Source organism: Aspergillus ibericus (assembly GCF_003184845.1).
Source record: "Aspergillus ibericus CBS 121593 unplaced genomic scaffold BO80scaffold_25, whole genome shotgun sequence".
Lineage (NCBI taxonomy): Eukaryota > Fungi > Ascomycota > Eurotiomycetes > Eurotiales > Aspergillaceae > Aspergillus > Aspergillus ibericus.
Genome location: NW_020292123.1, coordinates 383,489 through 407,251, shown reverse-complemented (window position 1 = coordinate 407,251; position 23,763 = coordinate 383,489). Strand labels below are relative to the sequence as shown.

Genomic DNA, 23,763 nt, shown 5'->3' with positions numbered 1-23,763 from the left:
CAATAAATACTAGGTTTAACGTTACAAAACGAAAAAAAAAAAGAATCACAAGTGCTTATCTATCTATCCATGTTTTGAGTACCACACACATAGAGGAATATGATCCGTAGTCCGAAAGAGACATGGGATACCTATCCCACCCTTCGTATGCAGCAGATCCCACATATATGGCCCGGGCGCTGAACACAGCCACGAACATCTAGGCCTGATCATTGTTTATTTAGTCAATTGCTAGGTCAAACAAAATACCGATTGTTAGCGAGTCGTTAACCTGCTTGTCATCTCCCGATCAATTCTCGCTTTCCATGTGGGCATTTCAGAACCCCCCTCGGATCATGATCAGGTAAGTCAGGGACTTTTGAAACGTCTCTTTAGGTGGCGTTTGACTACGTGCTCCGTATTATGCCTGCGACGATTGGCAATGCGCGGCGCAACGCGTCGACCTGTAGGCGACCACGGTCTAGTATATCGTTCTCTGTCTTCGCTACTCTCCCACCTCCCGGTCTGCTCCCCAGTGTCCATACTTATTCGTCCATTTGATATTATTCTCATGCAATCTGTCACAGGCCATTCAAACCCTAACTAAGCTAAATACATACAACAAAATTCCGGAAAGAAACAGGGAGACCCTTGAATTCACATTTAGGTCTGCAATTTATCGGCTCCAGGTCCCCCTAGAAATACCTAAACTGCGCGCCGTGCAGCAGCACTTGTTTGGCTAGTTCTGAAAAGCCGGTGGAGCACGTCATCGATAAGCTCGCTGGTAACTTGGTCGATTTCTTCGCCTTTGATTCCCAGAGGGGCCTCGGTGTCACCACAGGGTACCCCGTGAATCCAGCGCACAAACAGTTCGTAGTTCTCGCGCTTGGGCTCTCGGAAGTCAACGAACCGGCTTTTGGAGATGTGGAGCCGCTGTCCATCATGGTACGCCTGCAGGATACGCGCTTTGGATCGGAAGATGGAGACAACCAGGACCTGCGGGGGATTCCCATTAGTGAGGGATCGACAACCCACAAGGCAAGGTGGTCCAGTAGAAGTAAGATAGATGCAGGGGTAGCAACCCCGAACAAGCCAAAGAAGAGGACTTACCGGAAATGTGTGGTGGCAGATATAATCAAACTGGGACAGTCTCCATCTCATGTACCCGACAATGGGCAGAACCTCGCTGCGACGCAGAGACTCCTCCGGCTCGGCGTAATGGTACACTCGGAAGCTGCAATGAGGGATGTCGAATGACTTCGCTTCGATCTCGCCACAGGTCTGCCATTCGTAGGGGACGTCGGGCGTGTGCTCGCCGGTTGCGATACTAGGGATCTCGCGGTAGCACTTGCGCTGCACCCAGGGTTGTTTCTTGCTATTCTCCAGCCAGGAACACCACAGTCGATTGGAGACACTTTGGAGAACTCGTTCCACTCGGCGGGGCTCATGGCTGTATCCCTCCGTCCAGTCCGAAAACCGGACCCTTCCCCAGTCAATGGCAGGCAACTCGGACTTTGGAAGTGGTTGAAAGAAGGTTTTGGCATCACCGGTGGATTTTCCCTGCAGATCAAACGCGGCCAGGGTGATTCCCAGGGTCCTCAAATCGCTGTCGGTCAAGTTGGTATGGTCACAGGCTTTGGTTGCGTTGAAGATGCGCGTCAGGTCGCGGTACACAACATTGGTCTGGCCCACGCGCATCGCAACATTCTGCTGCACCTTGGCGAACTGTTCTCGAACACCCATTCTGAAGAGCGAGAGAGAGAAAAGCGGGGATATGAAGAGAGATCGATGCTAGGATGATGATGCCACGATGATGTGGATGGGTAGAGAGGATGGAAAGGATGGAAAGGCGAGCTATATAACATAACCCAGGGGTGCCCGACGTTACCACAACAGCCAGCCGACCGGAGTCACGCGGTTCTCGAGAGGGTTTCCCCGTACGAACGGCTTCACTCTTCACTCTTCAATCACCCATATCAGGCTACTACCGTTGAACTTACGGAATAGTGAACATGTCGGAATCTCTCTTCGGATATATGCCTGTCACTAAATGGTTGAAGCCTTTCACTAGGGGATATTCCCTGAACCCTGCCGAAGATGATATCTAAACCCAACGGATTGGCCCTCCACTCCTGCAATCCTCTCACGGAATATGTCTGATTCACTCACAGCGATGATAATAGTCATCTCCAATTAGTGGGAATACTCCTGCAACACCAGGCGATTGCAGTATCTGTTTGTCTGTTATAATAAGCAAGCCGAAGCCTGCATTCACCATCATCATCATCCTCCTCCTCCTCCTCCTCCTCTAACCTGTTGACCATATTCATCTACCCATTGTTGTGCTCTGACAAAATCTCTACAGATCTGAATATGTCGACTTGTCCCTTACCAATCCAAATTCAGGATGAGAAAGATTGGGAGACCTTCGCCACAGCCAATCAAGTCCAAGGGGTCAGTATATACCGACTTCTGAACTACAAGTCCGCATCCAAGATCGGAGCGCCTCAGTACCTTGCTCTGAGAGCGCTATGGAGGTTCGAAGGTGCGCCCGCGTTCAAACCGCAGGATTGGGGCATCGAGGGGGTGAAAGCTGCCAAAGAGCTGTTGGGCCAACTTCAAAAGTGGGAAGCCTTCCTGCAAGCGGTCCCCCGTCTGGTGCCCCTGAACAGCATTCTCCCCATCCAGAGCGACCTGGGCAAATTTGAGCTGATATGGTACTATGGTCAACTCATTCGTGGTTCCCCGGGCACATCAGCACCCGATAACGATGACAATCTGGACTTTGCTCCGATTTCGCAAAGGACGAGGTCACAGACATGGCGGCTGGACAGCCTGCACATCCCGACTGATCCAGGCCATAACATTCTCAAGAGGCGTTTCGCAAAGATGCTCGAGGAAGCAGAAGCCCAAGAGCCACCCGTCACCCCGCCAACTACTTACACCCCTGGACCCGCCAAAGGAGAAGCCCCAGCTCTGCCAGTATCTCCGTCAAAGCTTCCCTCCCCGGAGACCCCGGAAGATGACTTGGACCTCGATCCTACCTACGAAGATGATGAAGAGGACACGTTCCCCCCGGTTTCAGATGAGAACATTGTCAACTCATACTTGGCTGGGTTTGCAAGTCTAGTGACCATGACAGTCCCGGGAGTCCAGGCGCACTGGTCTCAGCAGCGAAAGGGGTTCAAAGTAAGCAACCGGGGTAACAAGTTATACGAGGCACGCACCGACGGGCATTTGTTCCTGGCTAAAAGCGAACGCACCAAAGCCATCATCGAGGTAAAGCCAATGGTACGCGATGATTCCAATCGAGTGATGATGCAAGAAACCGCGGAAATGGCTGCATAGATCCACGCAGAACCCAATGAAATAGCGGGTGACGCTTCAAAAAACAAAAGGTTTTATCCCAACATCCCCACCCTTGACAAGAAACAGAGAATCACTGACCATGAACTCTTAGATTCCTGCGGCTACTGTTCTCCATGAATCGACATGAGATCTATCTCATCATTACCGAGTACAATGCGGATTACGTGGACTATCTCATCAACCCGGATCGCAACTCCGACTATCAGTCATTCCTGACGATGAATCAGTTTGGGCCTTGGGATATTGCAACTACTAAGGATGTTGAGAACATCGGCTCGCTGATTTTGGCGGTGACTCTGCAGTTTAGTAGAGGACTTCCAGTTGGTCGGCCGCCTCGTCCGGTGTCAGACTAGTAGGTCTCGTCCGGTTTTCTCCTGATGATATTCTGGAAGTAGAAGATTGTAAAGATAAAATGTTTCAAAAAGCTATAACAGCATCGTTTTCATCTTGGTATGAAATGCTCACGAAAATGGGAACCCTGATCAGAGATAAATCTACGCAATGAAGATATGTTATTTGAAGACTTTGATATCGAGTATGGTTCTTCTCGTGTACCTATAGGTACCTTGATCTAGTAATGCCTACAGAATTTTACATTGCAATGTTTTTGCCTGATTCTTGAGGCACAGATAATCGAGCATACTTGAAGGTGTCGATTTTGAAAAGGATCGATAGTTTTCTGATTTCAATCAGTCGTAGACCGTTGATCATGCCTTCAATTGAATAATGAAAGTCGATATCTGTGCTAGAAGCGGGAGCAGAGTCAATATAGATTCCAAATTATGTCCATATCAAAGGAAAGGTTACGCTGGGCCAATGGTTGCGTTGAGCTAATAGAGTCGCTGGGGCGGGTATGCCTAAAGGAAGGCTTCAAACATTTGTTAAATTAAGCAAAGGTGCTCTATGGGTGCTACTCAACAATTATTTAGAAAGGGCACGTTATGAGATGAATCGGGAGCCTTTGAAACACTCTTTGGGGGGCACCTGAACAGGCCCTTCTAGATGTGCTTTATTAGACTCTTGGAAATGCGCTTTGCAACGCGCATTTCCAACGTCTTGGTCTGTAGGCTACCACAGCCTAGCATGTCGTTCTCTACCTTCTCTACTCGCCCACCTCTCGGTCTGCTTCCCAGTGTCCATACTTCTCCATGACACGCCACTTCCACGTGCGATATCGAATTGCCTTTCCCCAGAAGAAGAACAGAACGGCCAGGGCGACAATCACCCCGGCGATGCACGCCATCTCCCCGAAGGCGACGGTATACCCCTCCGTGTTGATCCAGGGATTGGTGTAGAACGAGAGAAGGAAGCCGAATGCAGCTGGATCATCCATTCATCAGTGAGGTTAAATGAGACGTATGATGAGTAGTGAAGGAATGATGCGGGTGCTCACCTTTGAATGCCAAGATAGAAACGGTCGCTTCACCCACCGCTGGTCGATAGCTATCTATCACATACACCATCGTAACATTTGTTGCCTGTACGATCGCAAAATTGAGAAGCCCCAACGCCACCGTCGGGACCATCCAATGCAGCTGGTTATTTACTCCCACGCCGTACAAGATCAATGAGACAGGCGCACAGACGCCACCGATGATGACAGATGGCAGCCGCATCTCCGGATGTCGGATGCCACCATTCCGTTGCGTGAACCAATCCGCTGTCCAGTCCGAGAGGTGGCCGCCGAAGACAATGCCAATAAAGGAACCTAACAGCCCAGAACTAAAGCATAAGCCTGACTGCCAGGATGTGAAGCCATAGGCTTCGGAATATGCCGTGGCAAAGTTCGAGGAGATGGCAACGAGAAAGCCAACTGTCACAGCGAAGACTAGGGAGGTCCAGAGGACCGGAGGAAGGACAATTAACACTATAGGTCGGATGAAGATGCGGAAGAGGGATTCGGAGGTGTGGATGCCCCTGAAGAGACGGAGCGACCGGAGATAAGACTCTTTTCGTTGGGTCGCTGATGGTGGTTGGTTCGACGGTTCATTATTGTCTGTTTCGATGGTCGCGGGGTTCAAGTCATCCATCGGGATCTCTTCCTGGAGCGCACGCTGACGGTCAAAGGTCGTTTCGGGAAAAGTGAAGATGACAAGCAGAGTCAGGCCCCCAATTAGCGCGGACGCGACGTAGTAGATGTAACGCCAGTGAAGGTTGATCGTGATGAGTCCATCGATGATGATGCCGCCTGACACGCCCATGGAGAGAGCTGCAGTGTAAAGTGCCATCACGGCGCCCCGTTCATGCAGGAAAAATATGTCTGCGATAGTCAGAGGCCCAAGGCACTCGCCAGCGCCGGCAGCAAAGCCCATGACAATCCTTCCAGCTAACTCCACCGCATACGTCTTCGCAAATCCACACCAGAGTCCTGTGCCGACATAAAGGATGAAGGAGATGACATAGATCGGCCGCCGCCCATACTTGACAATCAAGGGCATCCAAAACAACATGCCAATGCCCTGACACAAGGACGTCGTGCTAAAAAAGTATGATATCCTGGCAAGATGGGAGCTATACTCCGAGCCTGCAGGCCCGAGAAAGTCAATTGTTGTCTGCTGGATGGCCACGGTTGGCCCGGCTGCTAGAAAGTTGCAGAAGAAGACCGCCAGGCAGACGACGATGGCGATGTAGTAGCGGAAAGCGGAGGGCCTACCACCCAGTCAGTGGCACCACACATGCAGGGGCTGATAACTGACCAATTCAGGGGGTCATTCGGGTTCCTCGACGGGGTGGGAATCAGCAAAACCTCGTTGGTCTCATGGTGCCGCAGGCGTACGCTTCCGAGGGCATCCCTGAGGGTTTCCTCTTCATGAGACGTTGTCGGCTTCGACATCATGGCGGAGTATAATGGATAGAGGCACCGGTAAACATCTGGCGTATTCTTCCACTGTATTTAAGGCCCGGAGACATCGACAATGAGCTGACAGGCGTCATTGGGGGGCATCCAACTTCTCAGTTTGTACTCGTACAGCAAGGTCGCAGCCACGGTCACTGCGATACCAGCCATGATCTCAAACTGAACCGCTCCTTTCCCTCCACCCATCCGAAGCTGCAGACACAGGTTGGGTCCAGATGTGCGGGGTTGAATGTGGCCCGCAGTGGTTCCGAGAAGGTGATGCAGGAACTGGGCGCCTGTAGCCTTCGCGCGTGCGTGGATCCCCGGCCGCATAACCTTAAATGCTTTGCCGCCCGCCGAAGCCTCCTCTTTTTCCCAAACTATCACCTCCTTCCGAGTATCACGAAACACACAGAATGCACATCATCTGGCGGGACTCGGCTGAACCGGCCGTCTACGAAGAGGCGCGTGTAGGTCGTGTCTTCAACCACCGTCGTCCACAAAGATTCCCGTTGGCAGTCGTCAAAGCGACTAGCCAAAGCGACATCATTGCAGCCGTGAAACTAGCGGCGGAGAGGAGTTGTCGTGTCGCGGTTCGCTCCGGGGGCCATTCGTGGGCGGCGTGGAGTGTACGCGATGAATCCATCCTGATTGACCTGGGGAACTACAAGCACCTGGAAGTGGATGCCGAGAGTCGCATTGCACGAGCCACCCCCAGTATGACGGGAAAGGAGCTGAATGGCACCTTGATCAAGGAATACGGCTTGATGTTTCCTGGAGGTCATTGCCCGGACGTCGGCCTGGGTGGCTTCTTACTACAAGGTGGAATGGGATGGAATTGTCGGGTCAGTCGCGTGTCTCGGTGGTGGGTGGTTCGGGCGCTAACAGGCATCTACCTAGAACTGGGGCTGGGCCTGTGAAAGAGTCCAAGCAGTCGACGTGGTGACGGCCACGGGCGAGCTGCTGCACTGCAACGCGACTCAAAATCGAGAGCTCTACTGGGCAGCCAGGGGAGCTGGCCCTGGCTTCCCCGGAGTGGTCTCACAGTACCACCTGGAGCTGATCCCTTATCCCAAGAACGGATTCCGGTCGTCCGGCTACGTGTACCCCATTCGCCTTTACCGCCAGGCCTTTAATTGGCTTCTTTCCATCACTCCTGGCTTTGACGAGGACACGGAAATCGCCGCTGTAGCTTCCTATCCAGAGGGTATCGACGAACTCTGTCTGTTTATTCTATTCGTCACCATGAAGTCCGCACCGGAAGAAGCTGAAAAGGCTCTGCGTCCAGCACAGGAGAGCAGACCGGCCGGAGCCATCCAAGAATGGTTCTGCCAGGTTGACAGTCTGGAAAACCAATACTCCCAGCAAGCCAAGGCCAACCCCGAAGGTCACCGATACTGCGCCGAGAACGCCTACATCCGCAATGATGCAGACGTTCCCGCCGTGCTGGAGGAGGCCTTCACGACGCTGCCCCACAAAAAGGCATTTGCCCTCTGGTACGCCATGTACCCCTGCAGCCGTCGCAAACTTCCCGATATGGCGCTGAGCATGCAGTCGGACCACTACTTCGCGCTGTATACCGTCTGGGAGGACGAAAAGGACGATGCCAGGTGCCAATCGTGGGTGGCTAATGTCATGAAGAGAGTCCAACGACACGGAGTGGGTTCCTATCTAGGAGATGCGGACTTCCAAGTCCGGAAGACACGGTTCTGGGCGGATCCCAATGCCCGACGCTTAATGGACATCCGCCGAAAGTGGGATCCCCAGGGGCGGATCTGTGGCTATCTAGACAAGGGGGACCAGTCCGGTACAAAGGGACTTGACAACGCACACGACTTGAAGCTGTGAGCAATTCATCGGGGGCTAGCTTGAAGTGTGTTCTTTAGGATGGTGCGTCTGGCGGATAAATGTTCTGCAGGTGGATGTCTTGGCCCCGTCTAGTAATGGAGCTATCTAGTCCTTAGTGCCATGGCCCACTTGAGGCAAGGGATGTGTTGTAGGGAGTACACGATTCGGAGAAATTTGTCTGTACCTATACCCTTTGAAATCGAGCAGTTAGTGTCATCCTCCAAAACAAATCAATCGGGTCAAACCTGTCGGTGCTCTGGGGCTTTGGCATAGTATCGCTAGGTGATCTAAAGACCTCCCCATAGCGCAACCCCCTTCTGAGCTCCAGGTAGTAGGCCCGGTCAGATTCGACCCACTTGCTGGTCGGTTGGTGGTCCACCATCCAGGCAGGCGTGTTTCTCAAGACGCCTCCTCAGGTGAGAGTACAAACCGTTGCCGGGGTGATTATCAACGTCAATCATTCCCTAAGGTGAAGTAATAGAACGTCTGCACTCTGCAGGTGTAAGGACTAAGGACGGCAAGCAGTTGGCGGCGTGGCGCGAGTCGGGTTGTGGGGAGGGTCGGAGAGCTGGGGAGTGGTGACGCGGTCGGGCAAACTGGAGGGGCCGGGGCGGTGGTTTCCCCGGCTGGTCCAGCTGCGGGAGCGACGAGACTGGCGGTTAGCAATCAACATTCGCTGGATGCTTATATGAGGCTAGGACACGATTGTGAGAAGGTATACACTCGATTCTCCCCTGATGTCACCCAGCGATCGACTTCACCTTGTCAACGACCACATCTTGCCTAGGATGGTGGAGCAAACCCTTCTGGATAAGGTCGCCATCGTCAGCGGCTCGTCGTCAGGCATTGGGGCCGCCATTGTGCGGGAGCTGTCTGCACGTGGAACCAACACGGTGGTCAACTATCCCTTCTCCGCACTCCAGGCCGAAGCAGATGCTCTGGTGGCCTCCCTTCCATCTCCCTCCATTGCTGTCGAGGCGGACATGGGTACAGTAGCAGCCCCTCAAACACTGGTCGACGCTGCAGTATCGCGATGGGGCAGAGTCGATATCCTGGTAAATTGCGTTGCACTGGCAGTCAACAAGCCACTGGAGGAGCAGACCCTCGATGACTGGGACAAGTTGGTCAATATTAATGGGCGCGGGACGTTCTTGTTGACGCAGGCGACCTTGCAGCATCTCACCAAGGGCACCGGGAGGATAGTGAACATCGTCAGCATATCAGGACGGGGACCTCCTCCAAATCAAACCATCTATGCTGGAACCAAAGGCATGGTTGACTCCTTCACCAAGTGCTGGTATGTCCGAATGTTGCTTGCGTCATCATGTTTACCTTGTTGATTTGAACAGGGCCAAAGAGCTTCCCCCTAAGTATGGCTGCACCGTCAACGCCGTTAGTCCGGGCCCGACCAAGACTGAGGGATTTGCAGCGGCCGGAAAGGAGCAGATGAAGATCCTCCAACCCATCATTGACCAGACACCGGTAGGGCCGCGGATGGCTGCGCCGGATGAGATTGCGTTTGCGGTGGGATTTCTATGTGAGGAGAGGGCGAGGTGGATCAACGGGGCTCATATTGTTGCATCTGGAGGATTATTTATCGATTAGTACTATCCAGCTGCACGCAGTCTGCGGTCGCTAGCTCGCCTAATCTTGTTTCCATGGATGAGAAGAGAGCGATCCGTTGGCAGCCGCAGCTACTTCCCATGTCAACTCACTTGCAGACCGGCTTCCAGTTCCTTCTTCCTTTCCCACTCCTTAAATGGGTGTTTGTGTATGATAATGAGCTTATAAAAGCTTTCCTGGCATCACAGTTTTTGTAAGTTAGCAACTTGGATCACTGCCCGTCACGATGCCATCTGCATGGGACTGAAGGTGGCACAGATATTCATGAGATAGAATCCTATCAAACGCACCTGTCTATAGCCTGCAGCCTTCTGTGCAGAGACGCCGGTCTAGGCCCATGCAGGACCCTGTCCAGTGAAGGATGGCGTGAATGGAGTCGATGCGGCACGGAAAATCCCATCCGCCAGTGGTATCTCCGAGTGTTGCTCTTAACCCCGAATCTATGGCCTTCTGCTGGCTTCAAGCAACACCATCACAGAACTCTCCACTCCATTCTTCTTCGATACACAGTCTCACGTTTTGCCTACTGCTACAAGCTTCAACTTCCCTCTCCGAGGGTGTGATCCCGAGATGCCCTCTCGCAGAAATGTCGAAAAGGCGATGGCCCTGCTCGAGAAGGACAACACCAAGATCTTGGGTCTCACCTTCGGAGCTCGGTACATCCATCCGGGCCAGTACCTCCCCAAGGCTGGTAAGTTTCTCTGACGTCGATTGGATATGAACTATCACAGGATTCACGACTAACCAACCAGATGCTGCGTATCCTCCCCAGTTATCCTTCCAGCGACTGAAGGCCTGTGGCACCTACATGGTCGTCTGCCTCGACCTGGACGCCCCATTCGCCTCTCTCAACATATTCAGCCCCATTCTCCACTGGATACAGCCCGGTCTGTTGCCTATCCTCACGGAGAGTGGGAACTTCTATCTGAGGGTCGCCGCGCCGTTCGTGGCTAACTACATGGGACCCCATCCGCCTCCGCGCGCGGCTCCCCACCGCTACATGTTCATCCTGTTTGAGCAGCCTCCCGGATTCGAAATCCAGCATCATGCCCCTCCCAACGGCAAAAAGCTCGGCAAGTGGTCACGCTTGCGTTATAATTTCGACGGATGGGCAAAGAGTATTGGTCTCGGTCCCGTGGTGGGTGCCAACTACTTTGTGAGCAACTAGCTGGTTTTCGGCGGTTGTCTTTGTGATGGGACCTTGAAATTTTGTGATATGATGGTCGACGATTTCTTCAGCATATTCGATGTCTGATGGACGGTTTCCTTCCGATCCAGTTTGAGGCTATGGATGGATGAAAGATGAAATCAGTTTGACATGTAACTACAACTTGAGACCCATGTGGGCAAACAACATCTGCCGGACAGATCGTTGAGGCATAGCCAACTAAAACCAAAAATACAAAAAAAGATCAATCCTGATTAGCTTTAAATGCAAGTAACAACCCGCTATAGTACTCTCGTCACTACCCACCCACAGTATCCACGACCTGCCTCAGTGAAAGCAAGTCTCACACTCACTTATTGATCTCTTCTTTCAACCACTCCTCAGAGCTAATGACACGGCCCTGGCGTGGAAATACCTTTTCCATCAGCACGCTGTGAAGCTCCGAATCACGATCCATGCACATATCCTCCAGAACAGTCACTTTGTAATCCCGATCCGCAGCCGAGCGAACCGTCGACAGTACAGCACCACTAGTGATGAGGCCTGTGATAACCACCTCCGTAATGCTCATAGAGCGAAGCATGAGATCCAGATCAGTGCTAGTGAAAGCCGAGACGCGATGCTTGGTGACAATGGGCTCTTCCTTAGCAGGTGACACAGCGGGATGGACCTGGGTAGATTCGTGGTCGTTTCGGAAGACCCCCCACTCCTTGACTTTACTCATGGAGGAGTTCCGGGGATGGCATTCGGGGTAGCCTGCCCGGAAACCAGTCACCACGTGGATAAGAGTCACTTGGGCATTTCGGGCCGCCTGTGTCACTGATGTGACCGTCTGGAGATACCTGTCGGTGTTTTCGAGGCGATCGACGATGCCATTCTGCACGTCGAGGAGGATAAGGGCTGGTTTTTCGGCTGCCATAATGGAAAGTGAGGAGTGATGTGATAGCAATAGTACAGGGGGAAAGGGCTTGTGAGGATGGTATGATGGCAGTGATGGGAGTGAAGTTGCCTCGAATAAATAACTACGTCCTGGGATCCGGTGCCAGGGTGAACGGCCACAGTAGTTGCAGTGGTGCTCAGTGATTGGTGTGGGTGCCCGGTTCCGGCGCCGGTACCGGGATGGGCTTCCTCAGAAGTTGCCTCATGTAGTGACACCTCAACCTTGTTGGACTTTGGGTTCCGAATTTTGCATTTTTCGACTGTCTATACCATCTTTTTAAACCATTTACATATTCTCTATATCATGAGGAAGGACCCAGGAATCGAATTTGACATGAACAACCAACAACCTACCGCGATGGCCGATCAACACCCAAACACCAGCGATCCCGACCTGGAGAAAGAGGCGAGACAGGATGGCACACCCAAGCTGGAATTGTTCTCAGTCTTCACCGTCAATCAGAAAAGGGCCATGGTGGCCACGGGCTCACTGGCGAGTTTCTTTTCCCCGCTGTCCTCGAGTATCTACTTCCCCGCGCTGGACACCATAGCGGGGGCGCTCAACGTTTCAACTTCGCACATCGATTTGACGGTCACAACCTACCTGGTAAGTTTTTAACCTGTGCTGTGTGCTCAGTCACTGACACTTGGGTCTTCGTAGATTATGCAGGGCGTGGCGCCGACGTTAATCGCAGGATTCTCAGACACCGCCGGGAGACGACCAGCGTACATCATCTGCTTCACCATCTACCTCGCTGCCAACCTCGGCCTAGGACTACAAAACAACTACGGTGCTCTTCTTGGCTTGCGATGTCTTCAGAGCGCGGGGAGCAGTGGCACCGTGGCGTTGGCAAATGGGCTGGTGGGAGACCTGGTCACATCGGCGGAACGTGGGAGTTACATCGCATACGCCTCTCTGGGGAGCATGCTGGGTCCTTCTTTGTCCCCGATCATCGGTGGCTTGCTCAGCCAGTACCTGAATTGGCATTGGCTGTTCTGGTTTCTCCTCATCTACTCTGGTGCCTTTTTCATACCTTTGTTACTCTTCCTTCCGGAGACCTGCCGCAAGGTCGTCGCCGATGGATCTGTTCCTCCTCCCGTATTGAACCAGTCTGTGAGCGACGTGATCCGACATCGAAACCGAAAGGCCAAAGGGATTACCGTGGAGGAAAGCAAAATAGCCGAGGTGCGCAAGAATTATGCTTTCCGGATACCGTCGCCCATGCCCACGCTGAGGGTGGTCGTCGACATAGAAACCGGCATCATTCTTCTCGCAACCGGCCTGACGTTCGCTTGCTTCTATGCGGTTATGACAGGTGCCACCACCTCCTTCCATAATGTCTATCATCTAAACAACATCGAGACCGGGTTGATGTACATCCCCATCGGTGCGGGGGGGATCGTATCGGCGTTCACAACCGGCCGTCTGATGGACTGGAACTATCGTCGACACGCAGCCCGGGTTGGCATGCCGGTCATCCGGAACGTGCGACAGGACCTAACGAATTTCAACATCGAGAGGGTGCGGCTAGAAATTGGTCTGCCTCTGTACTATATGTGTCTGGCGTCGATGATTGCCTACGGTTGGGTTCTCGGTCACAAGGTCAATCTGGCAGCTCCAATCATTTTACTGTTTATTTCCGGGTGGTGTCTTAACGGGACCTCACAAGTCCTGAGTGCAATGATGGTTGACCTGTGGCCGGGACGGTCGGCAGCGGCCACGGCAGCCAGCAATCTATTCCGATGTGAACTCGGCGCTGCGGCTTCGGCGGCCATCACACCCATGAGTGAGGCCATGGGACAGGGCTGGGCGTACACGACCTTGGGGTTGATTTCAGTGGCTGTGTCGCCGAGCTTGTGGGTGGTAATGACGAGGGGGATCGAATGGCGACAGAAACGACTGCAGAGGGAACAGGAGGAGATGGCTCGGGGGGCTCAGGGACATTAGATTGCTATCTGTTTTGTGTGTTTGCACATCGCTGTGAGTTCTTCCTGATGATCGTCCCATTGGCAATGGAATCAAAGGTTCGGTAAAGACAACATCTTTCTAGATAGTTACCAGTAGAGTCCCATATTACAATCAACCAAAGCTGAAACAAATATTCTACCTTCTATATATCCCAATTTAAAGCATCAAGAGTCACTATTCAGCCTTCCTCCCCCTTAATACTTTGGTCAAGAAAGAGGTCACTACGACTACATTGCCTTCTACAAATGACAAGGAGAAGAGATTGGAGATCGGTCCATATCAGCCCTATGGACCGATACATCAAATAAAGAGTCTGAAATTTTTCATCCAGATGCTCGACAAGTGATGATTGATCACTACGTCAAGAATAATGAATAGTGGCGAAGGATATATCCAGGCACGATCTATGGTAGCACAAAGAATAACAATGAGTAAGACAGCAAGAGTATAAATACCAGTTATGAACACAACATGACCATAGTATAAACAACAAGTCGTAAAGAGGGCATAAGCCACAGCAGCTGTAAGTATATCGAGTCATAAGTTGCAAGTCATAAGTGGTCATGGAAGTTAAAGATCGTAGGCGAAGCAGGCAAGTTGTAGAAGCCACCTTACTCGGGCGGGTTCTTCCTTCAAAGGTAGGATAGTATCCTATTTTTTTGAGATATTATATCCAATCCTCGTATGTGATGGGCCTGTTTGGGAACTACGGAACTGGCGGCTGAATATATAGGATTAGGTCAAGGTCATTTCACCTGAAGAGGCTCGAGTTTGACGACAAACATTGTCCACGGGCGCCTTGCCCTTCCAGCGACGGCCCCACCTCTCTGAATCTTCATCTTCTTCAGAGCTTTTGTTCGACGGTAGGGAATGTGGGGTTTCCGTGGAAGGATGGCCGGAAAAAATGAGGGGAACGGGTTTGATCAAGCTCGTCGGCCAGTTGAATGTGGCCTGGCCATGGGCATCTCGGACGGGGATGGGGTGGAGGAGATGGCATTCTAGTGCCACTGCTGCAGCCCACCTTGAGTGGTAACAGCACCGCTCCCTCGTCGGTAGAAGCACAGCCTGGCCAGCACGCCACCCTGGAAGATGGGGGTCTGAGGTAGAGAGAGGCCGCCGGCGACACGAAGGCAGACACGTCGGCAGGCATGATCAGTGTCCGATAGAGAGGGACATTGCATCCATATCTGGAGTGGGTTCTTGGTGAAGATACACGCAAGTTTGGGATCAAATGGATGATAGGACTCGTTGGATTGATGGACTCAGCCTAATTCAGAGGGAGTGAGCAGGTCGTGAAGTAAATTTAAACAAAGAATGGGACAGGTGCTAATGAAAGGTTTCGCTGCAGTGTGACCGCATTAAAGGAATCTACCGAGATCAAACAAGATCCGAAGCGGAAACATGCACAGGACAAAGAAAAGCAAGGAGGATACCTAAACCGACAAAGGCCAGTTAACAAGATAGATCACAAAGGAGAGTCCAACTGTAACGACAAAGAGTGATACAGAGAAGAATCGAAACAGAGACAAAGAAGACTAAGCAAAGATTTTGAAGATAGTCTGCTAAAGAGAGTGTAACATCGAGAGCAGAGAGCCACGGGGCACAAGACAGGGAAGCCGTGTAAGCAGCCTGTATCGCAAATAACCAGACGAGCTGCTCTAACGTCAGACACAAGGCTTTATTGATCAGATGTCTAAAACTATGGCTGGAAAATCGAATGACACAGTCCATACGGTCTCTCATCAAAAGGAGTGACAGTCGGGGTTTGATTACTTACATTATATTTGCTAAATAGTGTACATGTAGGCAGAAGTATCATAGCGTGATACCACATGGCCATTGTTGCAACCCATGCATGCAAAGTAGTCCAAATAAAGCAACCCAAGACCAAGATGAATGGACCTATCTCCACCATAAAACCATCTGGTGACACATCTAGACAAGATGTGCGAAACATATCGACCTGAACACGTTATCAAGGACTGAAGCCAGACGGTGATGGCACCCAAGCGATATTCATGATTCCGGCTACCTGCGCCAATACGGATGCATGTAGCAAACTTTCCGAGCAAGCGCTCGGATGGCTTCCTCGATTTACTGACCCTCCCGCTCGAGCTACGGTCCCGTCAGTACTTAAGAGGTGCAGAAGGGGGAGTTGGAATACCAGCCTACCCGCGTTGAGACAGTCATGTGCAAACTCGGCTATGTATTCCAGCAGATGTTCTACGTGGTGGGGTGAACAACGTGGGAAGAGTCCCAACGCACTGCGTGGAGAGGTGTCCGTGAAACGGACTGCTGGACACCGCAGTGTGTTGGGGGTGGAGTATATGTGGACTAGGAGTGAGCCTGTGGGCTGTCCCTGATGGCAGGTTCCTACGCCAGTCGCCGGGGGAGGGATTCTTTAGGCCCGAAATCCCCGATGGATAGCATTGTTAAGGCAATCCACCAGGGTTGAGAGGGCCGTCTCAGTTCGTCGCACAAAAGGGCTATTAATAGCATGGCGAGGGATTTCCACTCTGGCCTGCCAGAGAGCGATCTAGATTCTTTATAACATACTTAGTCCCTCTCCATATGCCCCTAGATGGCGTTTAGGGGGAGGGGTGTCCAGCCAGGAACAAGTCCTTTTGCGCATCTTCTGGACGGGGATGGCCTGGGCCGGGCAGATGTCCATCGCCTCCTCCTCCTCCTCCTTCTCCTCTCCCTCCTCCTCCTCCTCCTCATCATCATCATAATCACCCTTGCTCTCTCCCGCGTCTTCTGCTTTGCGCTCCCGTATAGCATCACTCACGAATTCCTCGGGATGCTTTGTCTGCCACTCGCTCCACAGCGGCATCAGGCGTTCCACCTCGTTGACGAGAAGGGTGTGAAGGAACGCCTGCTGCTCCAGTGGGCCGTAATACCTGTATTTATTAAGCTCGGTAAACTCTTCACCTGGACCAATCACTTCCCGTTCTGTTCCGGCGTCAGAACTCAGAAATGCACCTGAGGATTTGCCGGAGCCAAACATACCAAAAGTATTCGTATGCTCACACCACGCAAAAACACACCGCATAGTAGAATCCATGATCTGCTGCTAGACCATGAGTGGAGGGTCGGTCACTCTGTGAAAGAAGCCCATGATGCTTAATTGATCCATCACATGAAGAAGTTTGGCGCGCAGTTCCCTAGCCCAATCAGGGCCCCGCCAAAATCCATGCTCGATGCTGTGTGATAGACTCGCCTCGATGTCACGGGCATATCTGGCGGTGCCTTCAAGATGTCGAACTTGCCTTTCCGCTAGATTAATCGGCTCCATCCGCCACGACTTCATTTTGGCGGGGGCTTCAGGTGGTGTTGGGGGAAAACTCGTAACGAGATCACAGTGTACTCGATGGGTCTCTTCCACGCACAGCGGAGAAGTACACAGAGGGAATTGTGAGCGGCGAAGTGATTCGGGGATACATGGCTTACACATCACGTAATCTAGCATATATTGCCTGTCCTCACCGCTCTTTAATGCCTTGGGCTGTGGGCGACCGTCGTCCCCAGGCCACGACCGAGCGAAATTCCACGCGGTCAGCGGGTCCAGCCCCATATCAACCTGAGCTAGTGTCCCACTTCAGAAAGAACCCACTATTATCATCAGTCAGAACATAGGGCAGATCAGAAAACACAGGATCCCTCTTTGATTTCCACTTAAATTATCACGCCCATGATGTTTGGTGCCAAAGGCTGGAATAGCCTTGTTTCGTGTGTGTTAGTGACAATGTGTATACGCTTGGCTCTTGTGGCTTCATGTCTGGCGGAGGAATTTCAGATACGTCTAAACTCTCATGCAGACTCCAGATTGCAATGGAAGAACTGCGGCGAGGCTAGCAACCACACTCTGCAGTGTAAGCCATTCACATTATTTTTGCCCTATTTAGAACCCGAGTTGACGCGGCTGGAAGGTTCCCGACTGGATGTTCCCATGGATCATTTCAGGCAACCGTCCAAAAAGACTTTCTCGATACCCATCATTAGGATGCTAGCCAAGAATGCATCTGCTAGTGGAGATAGGCACATCTTTCTAAATCCGGGGGGACCTGGAGGTATGTCGAGACTTCCGTTCGCCTAGCATTTACTGATATGTTGTAGCCAGCGGAGTGGGCTTTCTCCGGGGATCTGCCTCGTATCTCAATAGACTCATCGGGGAAGGCTTCCACTTACTGAGCTTCGATCCTCGTGGTGTAAGTGGATCGATACCGCAAGCCGTTTGCTACTCAAGCAATGCCCAACGTGCTGCCGCGTTTGCCAGCAGCCCTTGGGACTTGGAGTTCCAAGCCGGTGAGATGTACACTAGGGCCGAGAACAAAGCAAAGGCCTGTGAAGATGGGCGAGTATGGAAAATACATCAACACTCCCCAGACAGCGTCTGATATGAACTCAATCCTCGACGCGATCGGGCAGCAGAAGATGTATTACTGGGGGCTTAGTTGTCTGTGCTCTTCCGTCCCCTAGCTCGGTCATTGACTCACCGGCATAGATGGAACCACACTCGGTCAGACATATGCGCAGATGTTCCCAGAGCGGGTCTCTCGACTAGTACTGGACGGCGTCAGTAATCTGGATCAATGGTACAATTCCTTTTCCTTGGAAGAGTCGTTAATGGACACGGACAAGGTCTTTACCGGCTTTGTCGAAGAATGTTTCAAGGCCAGAGAAGCGTGTCCGTTGAACGCAATCAAGGGGGAGTATTTTCATTCCAGTACCCAACTCCAGTCCTATATCGAGGGCTTTTTGCGCGAGTTAGAAGAAGAGCCAATTCCCGTTTACGTGAACAGCACTCATTACGGAGCCATTACCCGACGAAGTCTAGTGATCAACGGGATATTCTTCACCCTATACAAACCGAAGACTTGGCCTCTCCTTGCAAAGAACCTGGCTGAGCTGCTAAACGGCAACACGACCCCTGCTTACAACGCATACTCCGAATCATGGATTCTGAGGTTTCTTCTGGATGACTCAACTACCTTCATTGGTTTGAATGATAACCGGAAAACGGGCCAGGAGGCCCCAGTTCATGGTATTAAGCCGGTCTACAATCATACTGTCTCCCGACCGGAAATGTCGTTTTTGGTATCGAAGTATCAAGGGTCTGATATTTACGATCGGGCCTCATGGTCGATTCCGACAACCCATGGCTTCCACCCTCGGTACCATCCTGAATTCCCCCGCACACAAACGGCCGAGCCGATACTTGTACTATCGACTACTTGGGATCCTGTGTGTCCATTAGTATCTGCAAGGAAGGCTCAGAATAGCTTTGAAGGCGCTCGACTCATAGAGCAGATATCGTATGGCCATTGCAGTCTCAGCATGCCTTCACTCTGTACTGTGAAACACTTGAGGCAATATTTCAATGAGGGAATACTCCCCGAAGCCGGAACCATGTAAAATCTTGATCCTGTCCTAGCTTGGCGAACAGATACTAACTGGGAAAACAGGTGTGGCATTGATGCTGAGTATTTCCCAACCCCTCGCGGATCTGGGGTGACTACCCTGAGTATTGAAGAGGAGGATTTGCTCAACAGCCTTCATGCATTGGCAACTAAAGATGTCTTACTCGTTAGAGGCCAAATGTGAGTATGAATAATTATGGCAAGGCCAGGGAAACTGGTTGCTTCAGCGTCAGCAGGGGTCCTTGACACTCAATGGGAGAGAACTTTACTAGGTCGTGGCCGCAGGCCACGACCTACGGTCTCGCACACAGCTCAAGGCATTCCGAAGCGCATTTTCTTACTAAAGCAGGCAACAAATCTCTCTAAATTATATGAATAATGTACGCAAGTTCTGCAAGTTATAAAACTTAATTAACCTATAAAAGCTAATTAATAATAAGTATCTCTAACTTGTAGGGCCTCACGCAGGGCCTCACGCAGGGCCAGCAGCGGACGATGTAACAGCAACACGAAGTTGAAGCTATCCAGAAAGGCAAGCAGGAAGGTTAAAAAACAAAGCGGAGGGAAACAGCAGAAACAAAGTCACATTATCTGTGAAAAATAAAAGCCAATGAGAAGCTGAAATTGTGATACTTTGGGACCAATGAGAAGCGAACGGGCTGGCAACAGACCTAGTTAGTAGGAGCGAACCTAGAGTTACTCAGCGCTAGCGCGCTTCGTAAATTATTTGTCGCGCCCCCGACCGCACCTGAAGGGGTTGGGTCAGCCACACGGCTCTACCAATCCCCTGAATGAATCATTTTTAGTTACATGTAATTCCCATATGAAAGATACATCACAAAGATATTTCATGTACCTAAGCCATTATCGAGCCTTAACCTTAATTTTCCATGTCTATAGCATGTTCACTATTCATATTACTATTAAACATTCTGAAAAAAATATTCAAGGAATCAGGTAATCTATATAATTCCCACTTCAACGCCTAATTCACAGGAGAGATTAAGATTTTTATCATTGTCATCGTTCATTTGATATTCAATCTTGAGACATACTTACATGAGTACATCTAACATTATAAGTCTTTATCTCATATACATAACACAATCAAGGATCTATGTGATTAGCAGTAATAAGTTACATGCTCTAACAATATCATGTTTTATTTAGGATTTCCCGACTTATTGAGACGAGGAGGTTTGTAGAGCTGTGGCCCACCCAGCCCTGAAGGGGTTGGGTCGGCGGCGCGAGAGTACAGAATGTAACAGGGTTGGCCCTCATTAGAACAATTTCGAAGAATCTCGAATGGTCTATTTGACACCGAGGCAAAAAGGAAGAAAGGGCAAAGGCCCCTCATGATACTATATACTCTCGACAGGCATACATTTACAGCTTTGCGGCAACCCTGCCACGTTGTTGTGACATCGTGGAAGGTTAATGACACGATCCCACCCTAAGTGCCTTTTAGAGTGGATCGTACAAGGCTCTGAGCTGCACCAGCTGGGCTATCTCGCAAAAGGCTAGAATTCTAACCCACTCAGCTTAGAACGCGCATCACTTATAAACCCCATTCATGGGAGGAACCTCACAGTTTACCATAGCCGAGAGGTCCCTGGGTCTTGACCCGTGACACATATCCAGGCACAACAGCAGATTACAGTCAAGAATTAGATCGTGATAATTATCTACATCATTATGACAGTGAATGTTAGAATACGTACTGTGAAAGATGGTTCGACTTAGAGGTCTTTTCAATGGTTTTTCCCCACAATCAGCTATCCTGATAAGTCTGCGACATCCACTTATTCGTGAATATCATCAGCTCTTCCCAATCTTTACACTGATGTGCAGTCCCAAAACCTTCCACCCCTCTGATCGTTTCATTCTTGACTTCTACGGTCAAGTCTGGTTGACACATCAAAGCCTGTCGGATGAGGTCTATACAATGCCCAAAATGCCGAGGGTCAGCCATTTTCGGCATATCATCGTCTTTGAGTACCTTTTGCTCATTCACCGCTGCATATAGAATACAAAATCCTTCCCTAATTCTGTTCTTCGAGATTCCATGTTAGTTTTTCACATTGGTGCCGCATACTGGGGACGTACAAGACAGTGCAATTGATGGAAAACCGAGAAAACAGATTTCTCTAGCGCAATAGTAGGATGCTTGAAGAATCCGCCGTGGCGGGGAATCAACTCATTCCACGCCTCTGTGGCTTCCCTTGAACCCTCTGAGAAGGTCTCATTGTGGGTAAAAATAATCGATTGATCGTGCACTTCGATTCCGTCATTTGAATGGATTATAGATACTGCTTACTTACCAGAACTCACATTCGAATCCTCCCTTATGCCAGATATGGAGAAAGCTCCGACCAGAAAAGACACCAAGACTTGCAACCACAGAAAGCGCAAGTATTAGAGTGACCGACTTGAGCAAACTCCTTAGAGATGTCTTCGGTACTTGTTTCACTCGATTCTCCGCATAATCGATCGTAGAATAGCGATATGTGTATGTCCCAAACATTAGAGAATCAGGTCGAGTACCTTCATCCGGGTTAACTTGTCAAGAGCCACAGTCTGGTGAGGTCTACCAGTCCAACTGCTCAGGAGGAGGCAGTGGTGGAACTTCGGAAGGACTTTCAGTCAAGTTTCTGCTCCTATCTTGCTCGTCAACACACCAAGAAAATCATTCTACCTATCAGTGCATGCTACGAGTGCCAGGCGGATCCACCAGACGGGGGTAGTAGTCAATAAACTTGATCAGACGAGCCTTCACTCGACCAAAGCTCGCATGTCCTCAGCATTTCTGAGTTGCTAATAGTCATCATGCAGTCGGCCTGACCTTTCATGGATTCAAGTGCATATATCCCACAATACAAACAGCCAATCCCTCCTTCAAGTGACTTGGCAACCGCTACCACATGACCTGAGACTTGGCGCTTACTGCGACCCCGCGTTGAATTGACTATAACTAGGTTGCATAAATCCCTCAAAGTTGCCTTCGGGGTATAGATCATCAGTGGGGAATAATAATGCAAGCATGCGTCATCTTCATGTTGATTACCGTAATCATAAAGATAATATGATTAACGTCAATCTTCGCTGACTGCATTGCGATGCGGATAACCTTGCTGTGTTTGTGGATACGGCGTCTTATTGCATAATTACCGTCTTTACCCCCACTATATTATTGGAAGGTTGCTTGCATACAGGGCTCGGCAGAACGGCTCTAAGTGGGGGGCTTAGTTTTGATCACCAAGGTTGTAGTGGATCATAGCAGTCTGGAGCGGGCGGCCTCCGTTTTGGGGTTTTGGGGGTAATAGAGCAGCGACCCTTCCCCTAGGCTACTAAGGGCTTCCGAGGGTAAGAACAATTATCCCACCTAACAACCGCTGTCTTACAAGGATGGTACCTTTGGCAGACAAGTTGGTGCTTTGATCGACTTGATAACCTCTAGTAGACGAAGCGATGCTTAGTTTATTTTCGAGGCGGTACCGCAAAGTTGAACAGGTCGACGAATTACCTAATACCCCCGGGATTCCCAAGAAGGGCAGTGTGCTCAAAACGATCCACCTGCCATGGCTGCTTCACCTTATTGTACTTGCTACTTACAGCGTCATCCTTTTCGTCACGCAACTCAACAGGAACACATGGTCTCCTTGCTTCAATGGTAAGCATCATGAGTGCCACTACCTGATGCGATTCGTTCCTGATAGAATCCCTTGATAGAATTCCTTCTTGGTGCACCCATTGTTTGGGAAGAACGTGAGTATTTTGAAGCAAATTGGGGAAACTATGCTCCATGCACGGACTGAAGCTTAAGGACTTACAGGCACTTTTACCACAAACAGATATGTCAAGAACGCTGACTCATATTCGATCGACAACCCTGATGTAGACTCGGTTTGGGCTGATCCAATTGAGCACACCATCATTGTCATCACCGAAAGAGAGAAGCAGAAGCTTCCTGGCGGACGTGATACTGCAAGAGCGTATGGAGCACAAGGTGGGTACGCAGTCTCAATCGAGATGTTCCATCAATTGCACTGCCTAGTAAGCTGATACCAGCACAACTTTTGCATTATAATGTCTTGTTGATCCCAATTACCTAGAATTATCTGCGGAAGGCCTTTTTTTATGAGGCAAATGATAGAGCAGCAGATTCTGAGAAGCACTCGGATCACTGCTTCAGTTATTTGTACCAGTCGCTTCTCTGCTACGCGGACGTTGAGGTCATGACAATGAGGGTGGATGAAAATTTCAACATTTACCAACCAGAGTTTAATGTCACAAAGCAGTGCCGTGACTACAACATCATTAAGGCCTGGCAAGAAACTCGCAAGGCCGAATATCAAAATCCACCGTGAAAGGGGGCCATCATTGTGTCGTGTTAGACAGCAGGGTGGCAGGAGATCCAATTTGGTGCGTGTATGAAGCTTCATGACTTGATGCAACGGTGAAATGCATTGCACACTTCAATGATGCTCCTGCGTGCGAAAGTTGAGCCAAAGTATTTCTGAGGTCACTGAGAAAAGGCTGGTTGAATTCAGATAAACAACCTGATCCCTTTGATCCATCATACATAATTCAGAGTCAATTACAGCCTGCGTTT

At 50.6% G+C, this 23,763-nt stretch overlaps 11 protein-coding genes across 11 annotated transcripts; 7 read left to right on the top strand and 4 right to left on the bottom strand.

Moving 5' to 3' along the window:
• Positions 1 to 547: 547 nt before the first annotated feature.
• On the bottom strand, positions 548 to 1,818 carry BO80DRAFT_494448 (uncharacterized protein). The gene is made up of 2 exons (XM_025723877.1): positions 1,090 to 1,818; positions 548 to 975 (listed from the first exon to the last, which is right to left on the bottom strand). Exons 1-2 carry the CDS (start codon positions 1,720 to 1,722, stop codon positions 685 to 687), a joined length of 924 nt encoding a protein of 307 aa, XP_025574362.1. The 5' UTR covers positions 1,723 to 1,818; the 3' UTR covers positions 548 to 684.
• Positions 1,819 to 2,352: 534 nt separating this feature from the next.
• On the top strand, positions 2,353 to 3,701 carry BO80DRAFT_446047 (uncharacterized protein; the record flags this gene model as incomplete). The annotated part of the gene is made up of 3 exons (XM_025721532.1): positions 2,353 to 3,270; positions 3,328 to 3,377; positions 3,440 to 3,701. 3 exons carry the CDS (start codon positions 2,353 to 2,355, stop codon positions 3,699 to 3,701), a joined length of 1,230 nt encoding a protein of 409 aa, XP_025574361.1.
• Positions 3,702 to 4,435: 734 nt separating this feature from the next.
• BO80DRAFT_494447 (putative MFS transporter) lies at positions 4,436 to 6,184 on the bottom strand (the record flags this gene model as incomplete). Its single annotated transcript, XM_025723876.1, has 3 exons — positions 4,436 to 4,668; positions 4,742 to 5,997; positions 6,045 to 6,184. 3 exons carry the CDS (start codon positions 6,182 to 6,184, stop codon positions 4,451 to 4,453), a joined length of 1,614 nt encoding a protein of 537 aa, XP_025574360.1. The 3' UTR covers positions 4,436 to 4,450.
• A 401-nt stretch (positions 6,185 to 6,585) lies between these two features.
• BO80DRAFT_384274 (FAD-binding oxidoreductase) lies at positions 6,586 to 8,259 on the top strand. Its single transcript, XM_025716945.1, has 2 exons — positions 6,586 to 7,029; positions 7,085 to 8,259. The coding sequence occupies exons 1-2, from the start codon at positions 6,601 to 6,603 to the stop codon at positions 8,030 to 8,032; spliced, it is 1,377 nt and encodes a 458-aa protein (XP_025574359.1). The 5' UTR covers positions 6,586 to 6,600; the 3' UTR covers positions 8,033 to 8,259.
• Positions 8,260 to 8,535: 276 nt separating this feature from the next.
• Positions 8,536 to 9,831, top strand: BO80DRAFT_384270 (SDR family NAD(P)-dependent oxidoreductase). Its single transcript, XM_025716944.1, has 2 exons — positions 8,536 to 9,329; positions 9,382 to 9,831. Exons 1-2 carry the CDS (start codon positions 8,770 to 8,772, stop codon positions 9,635 to 9,637), a joined length of 816 nt encoding a protein of 271 aa, XP_025574358.1. The 5' UTR covers positions 8,536 to 8,769; the 3' UTR covers positions 9,638 to 9,831.
• Positions 9,832 to 10,225: 394 nt separating this feature from the next.
• Positions 10,226 to 10,823, top strand: BO80DRAFT_456140 (YbhB/YbcL family Raf kinase inhibitor-like protein; the record flags this gene model as incomplete). Its single annotated transcript, XM_025722153.1, has 2 exons — positions 10,226 to 10,346; positions 10,408 to 10,823. The coding sequence occupies 2 exons, from the start codon at positions 10,226 to 10,228 to the stop codon at positions 10,821 to 10,823; spliced, it is 537 nt and encodes a 178-aa protein (XP_025574357.1).
• A 349-nt stretch (positions 10,824 to 11,172) lies between these two features.
• On the bottom strand, positions 11,173 to 11,780 carry BO80DRAFT_465734 (cysteine hydrolase family protein; the record flags this gene model as incomplete). Its single annotated transcript, XM_025722743.1, has 1 exon — positions 11,173 to 11,780. The coding sequence occupies exon 1, from the start codon at positions 11,740 to 11,742 to the stop codon at positions 11,173 to 11,175; it is 570 nt and encodes a 189-aa protein (XP_025574356.1). The 5' UTR covers positions 11,743 to 11,780.
• Positions 11,781 to 12,120: 340 nt separating this feature from the next.
• On the top strand, positions 12,121 to 13,710 carry BO80DRAFT_357966 (MFS transporter; the record flags this gene model as incomplete). The annotated part of the gene is made up of 2 exons (XM_025715862.1): positions 12,121 to 12,369; positions 12,424 to 13,710. The coding sequence occupies 2 exons, from the start codon at positions 12,121 to 12,123 to the stop codon at positions 13,708 to 13,710; spliced, it is 1,536 nt and encodes a 511-aa protein (XP_025574355.1).
• Positions 13,711 to 16,104: 2,394 nt separating this feature from the next.
• Positions 16,105 to 16,795, bottom strand: BO80DRAFT_435702 (uncharacterized protein; the record flags this gene model as incomplete). Its single annotated transcript, XM_025720921.1, has 2 exons — positions 16,105 to 16,247; positions 16,288 to 16,795. The coding sequence occupies 2 exons, from the start codon at positions 16,793 to 16,795 to the stop codon at positions 16,105 to 16,107; spliced, it is 651 nt and encodes a 216-aa protein (XP_025574354.1).
• Positions 16,796 to 17,425: 630 nt separating this feature from the next.
• On the top strand, positions 17,426 to 19,335 carry BO80DRAFT_494443 (alpha/beta-hydrolase; the record flags this gene model as incomplete). Its single annotated transcript, XM_025723875.1, has 6 exons — positions 17,426 to 17,603; positions 17,661 to 17,801; positions 17,848 to 18,075; positions 18,122 to 18,187; positions 18,236 to 19,142; positions 19,197 to 19,335. The coding sequence occupies 6 exons, from the start codon at positions 17,426 to 17,428 to the stop codon at positions 19,333 to 19,335; spliced, it is 1,659 nt and encodes a 552-aa protein (XP_025574353.1).
• Positions 19,336 to 22,428: 3,093 nt separating this feature from the next.
• BO80DRAFT_112452 (oxidase ustYa family protein) lies at positions 22,429 to 23,686 on the top strand. The gene is made up of 5 exons (XM_025713428.1): positions 22,429 to 22,514; positions 22,612 to 22,821; positions 22,881 to 22,916; positions 22,984 to 23,204; positions 23,264 to 23,686. Exons 2-5 carry the CDS (start codon positions 22,620 to 22,622, stop codon positions 23,516 to 23,518), a joined length of 714 nt encoding a protein of 237 aa, XP_025574352.1. The 5' UTR covers positions 22,429 to 22,514; positions 22,612 to 22,619; the 3' UTR covers positions 23,519 to 23,686.
• The last annotated feature ends 77 nt before the right edge of the window (positions 23,687 to 23,763 follow it).

Bases quoted from the DNA above. Each gene is read 5' to 3' on its own strand.
- BO80DRAFT_494448 (XM_025723877.1), bottom strand. From the start codon at position 1,722: ATGGGTGTTCGAGAACAGTTCGCCAAGGTGCAGCAGAATGTTGCGATG. The intron at 976-1,089 runs GTAAGTCCTCTT...AATCCCCCGCAG, and splicing joins TCTGCCACCACACATTTCCG to GTCCTGGTTGTCTCCATCTT.
- BO80DRAFT_384274 (XM_025716945.1), top strand. From the start codon at position 6,601: ATGCACATCATCTGGCGGGACTCGGCTGAACCGGCCGTCTACGAAGAG. The intron at 7,030-7,084 runs GTCAGTCGCGTG...GCATCTACCTAG, and splicing joins GAATGGGATGGAATTGTCGG to AACTGGGGCTGGGCCTGTGA.
- BO80DRAFT_384270 (XM_025716944.1), top strand. From the start codon at position 8,770: ATGTCACCCAGCGATCGACTTCACCTTGTCAACGACCACATCTTGCCT. The intron at 9,330-9,381 runs GTATGTCCGAAT...TGATTTGAACAG, and splicing joins GACTCCTTCACCAAGTGCTG to GGCCAAAGAGCTTCCCCCTA.
- BO80DRAFT_112452 (XM_025713428.1), top strand. From the start codon at position 22,620: ATGCTTAGTTTATTTTCGAGGCGGTACCGCAAAGTTGAACAGGTCGAC. The intron at 22,917-22,983 runs GTGAGTATTTTG...AAGGACTTACAG, and splicing joins ACCCATTGTTTGGGAAGAAC to GCACTTTTACCACAAACAGA. The intron at 23,205-23,263 runs GTAAGCTGATAC...CCAATTACCTAG, and splicing joins TCCATCAATTGCACTGCCTA to AATTATCTGCGGAAGGCCTT.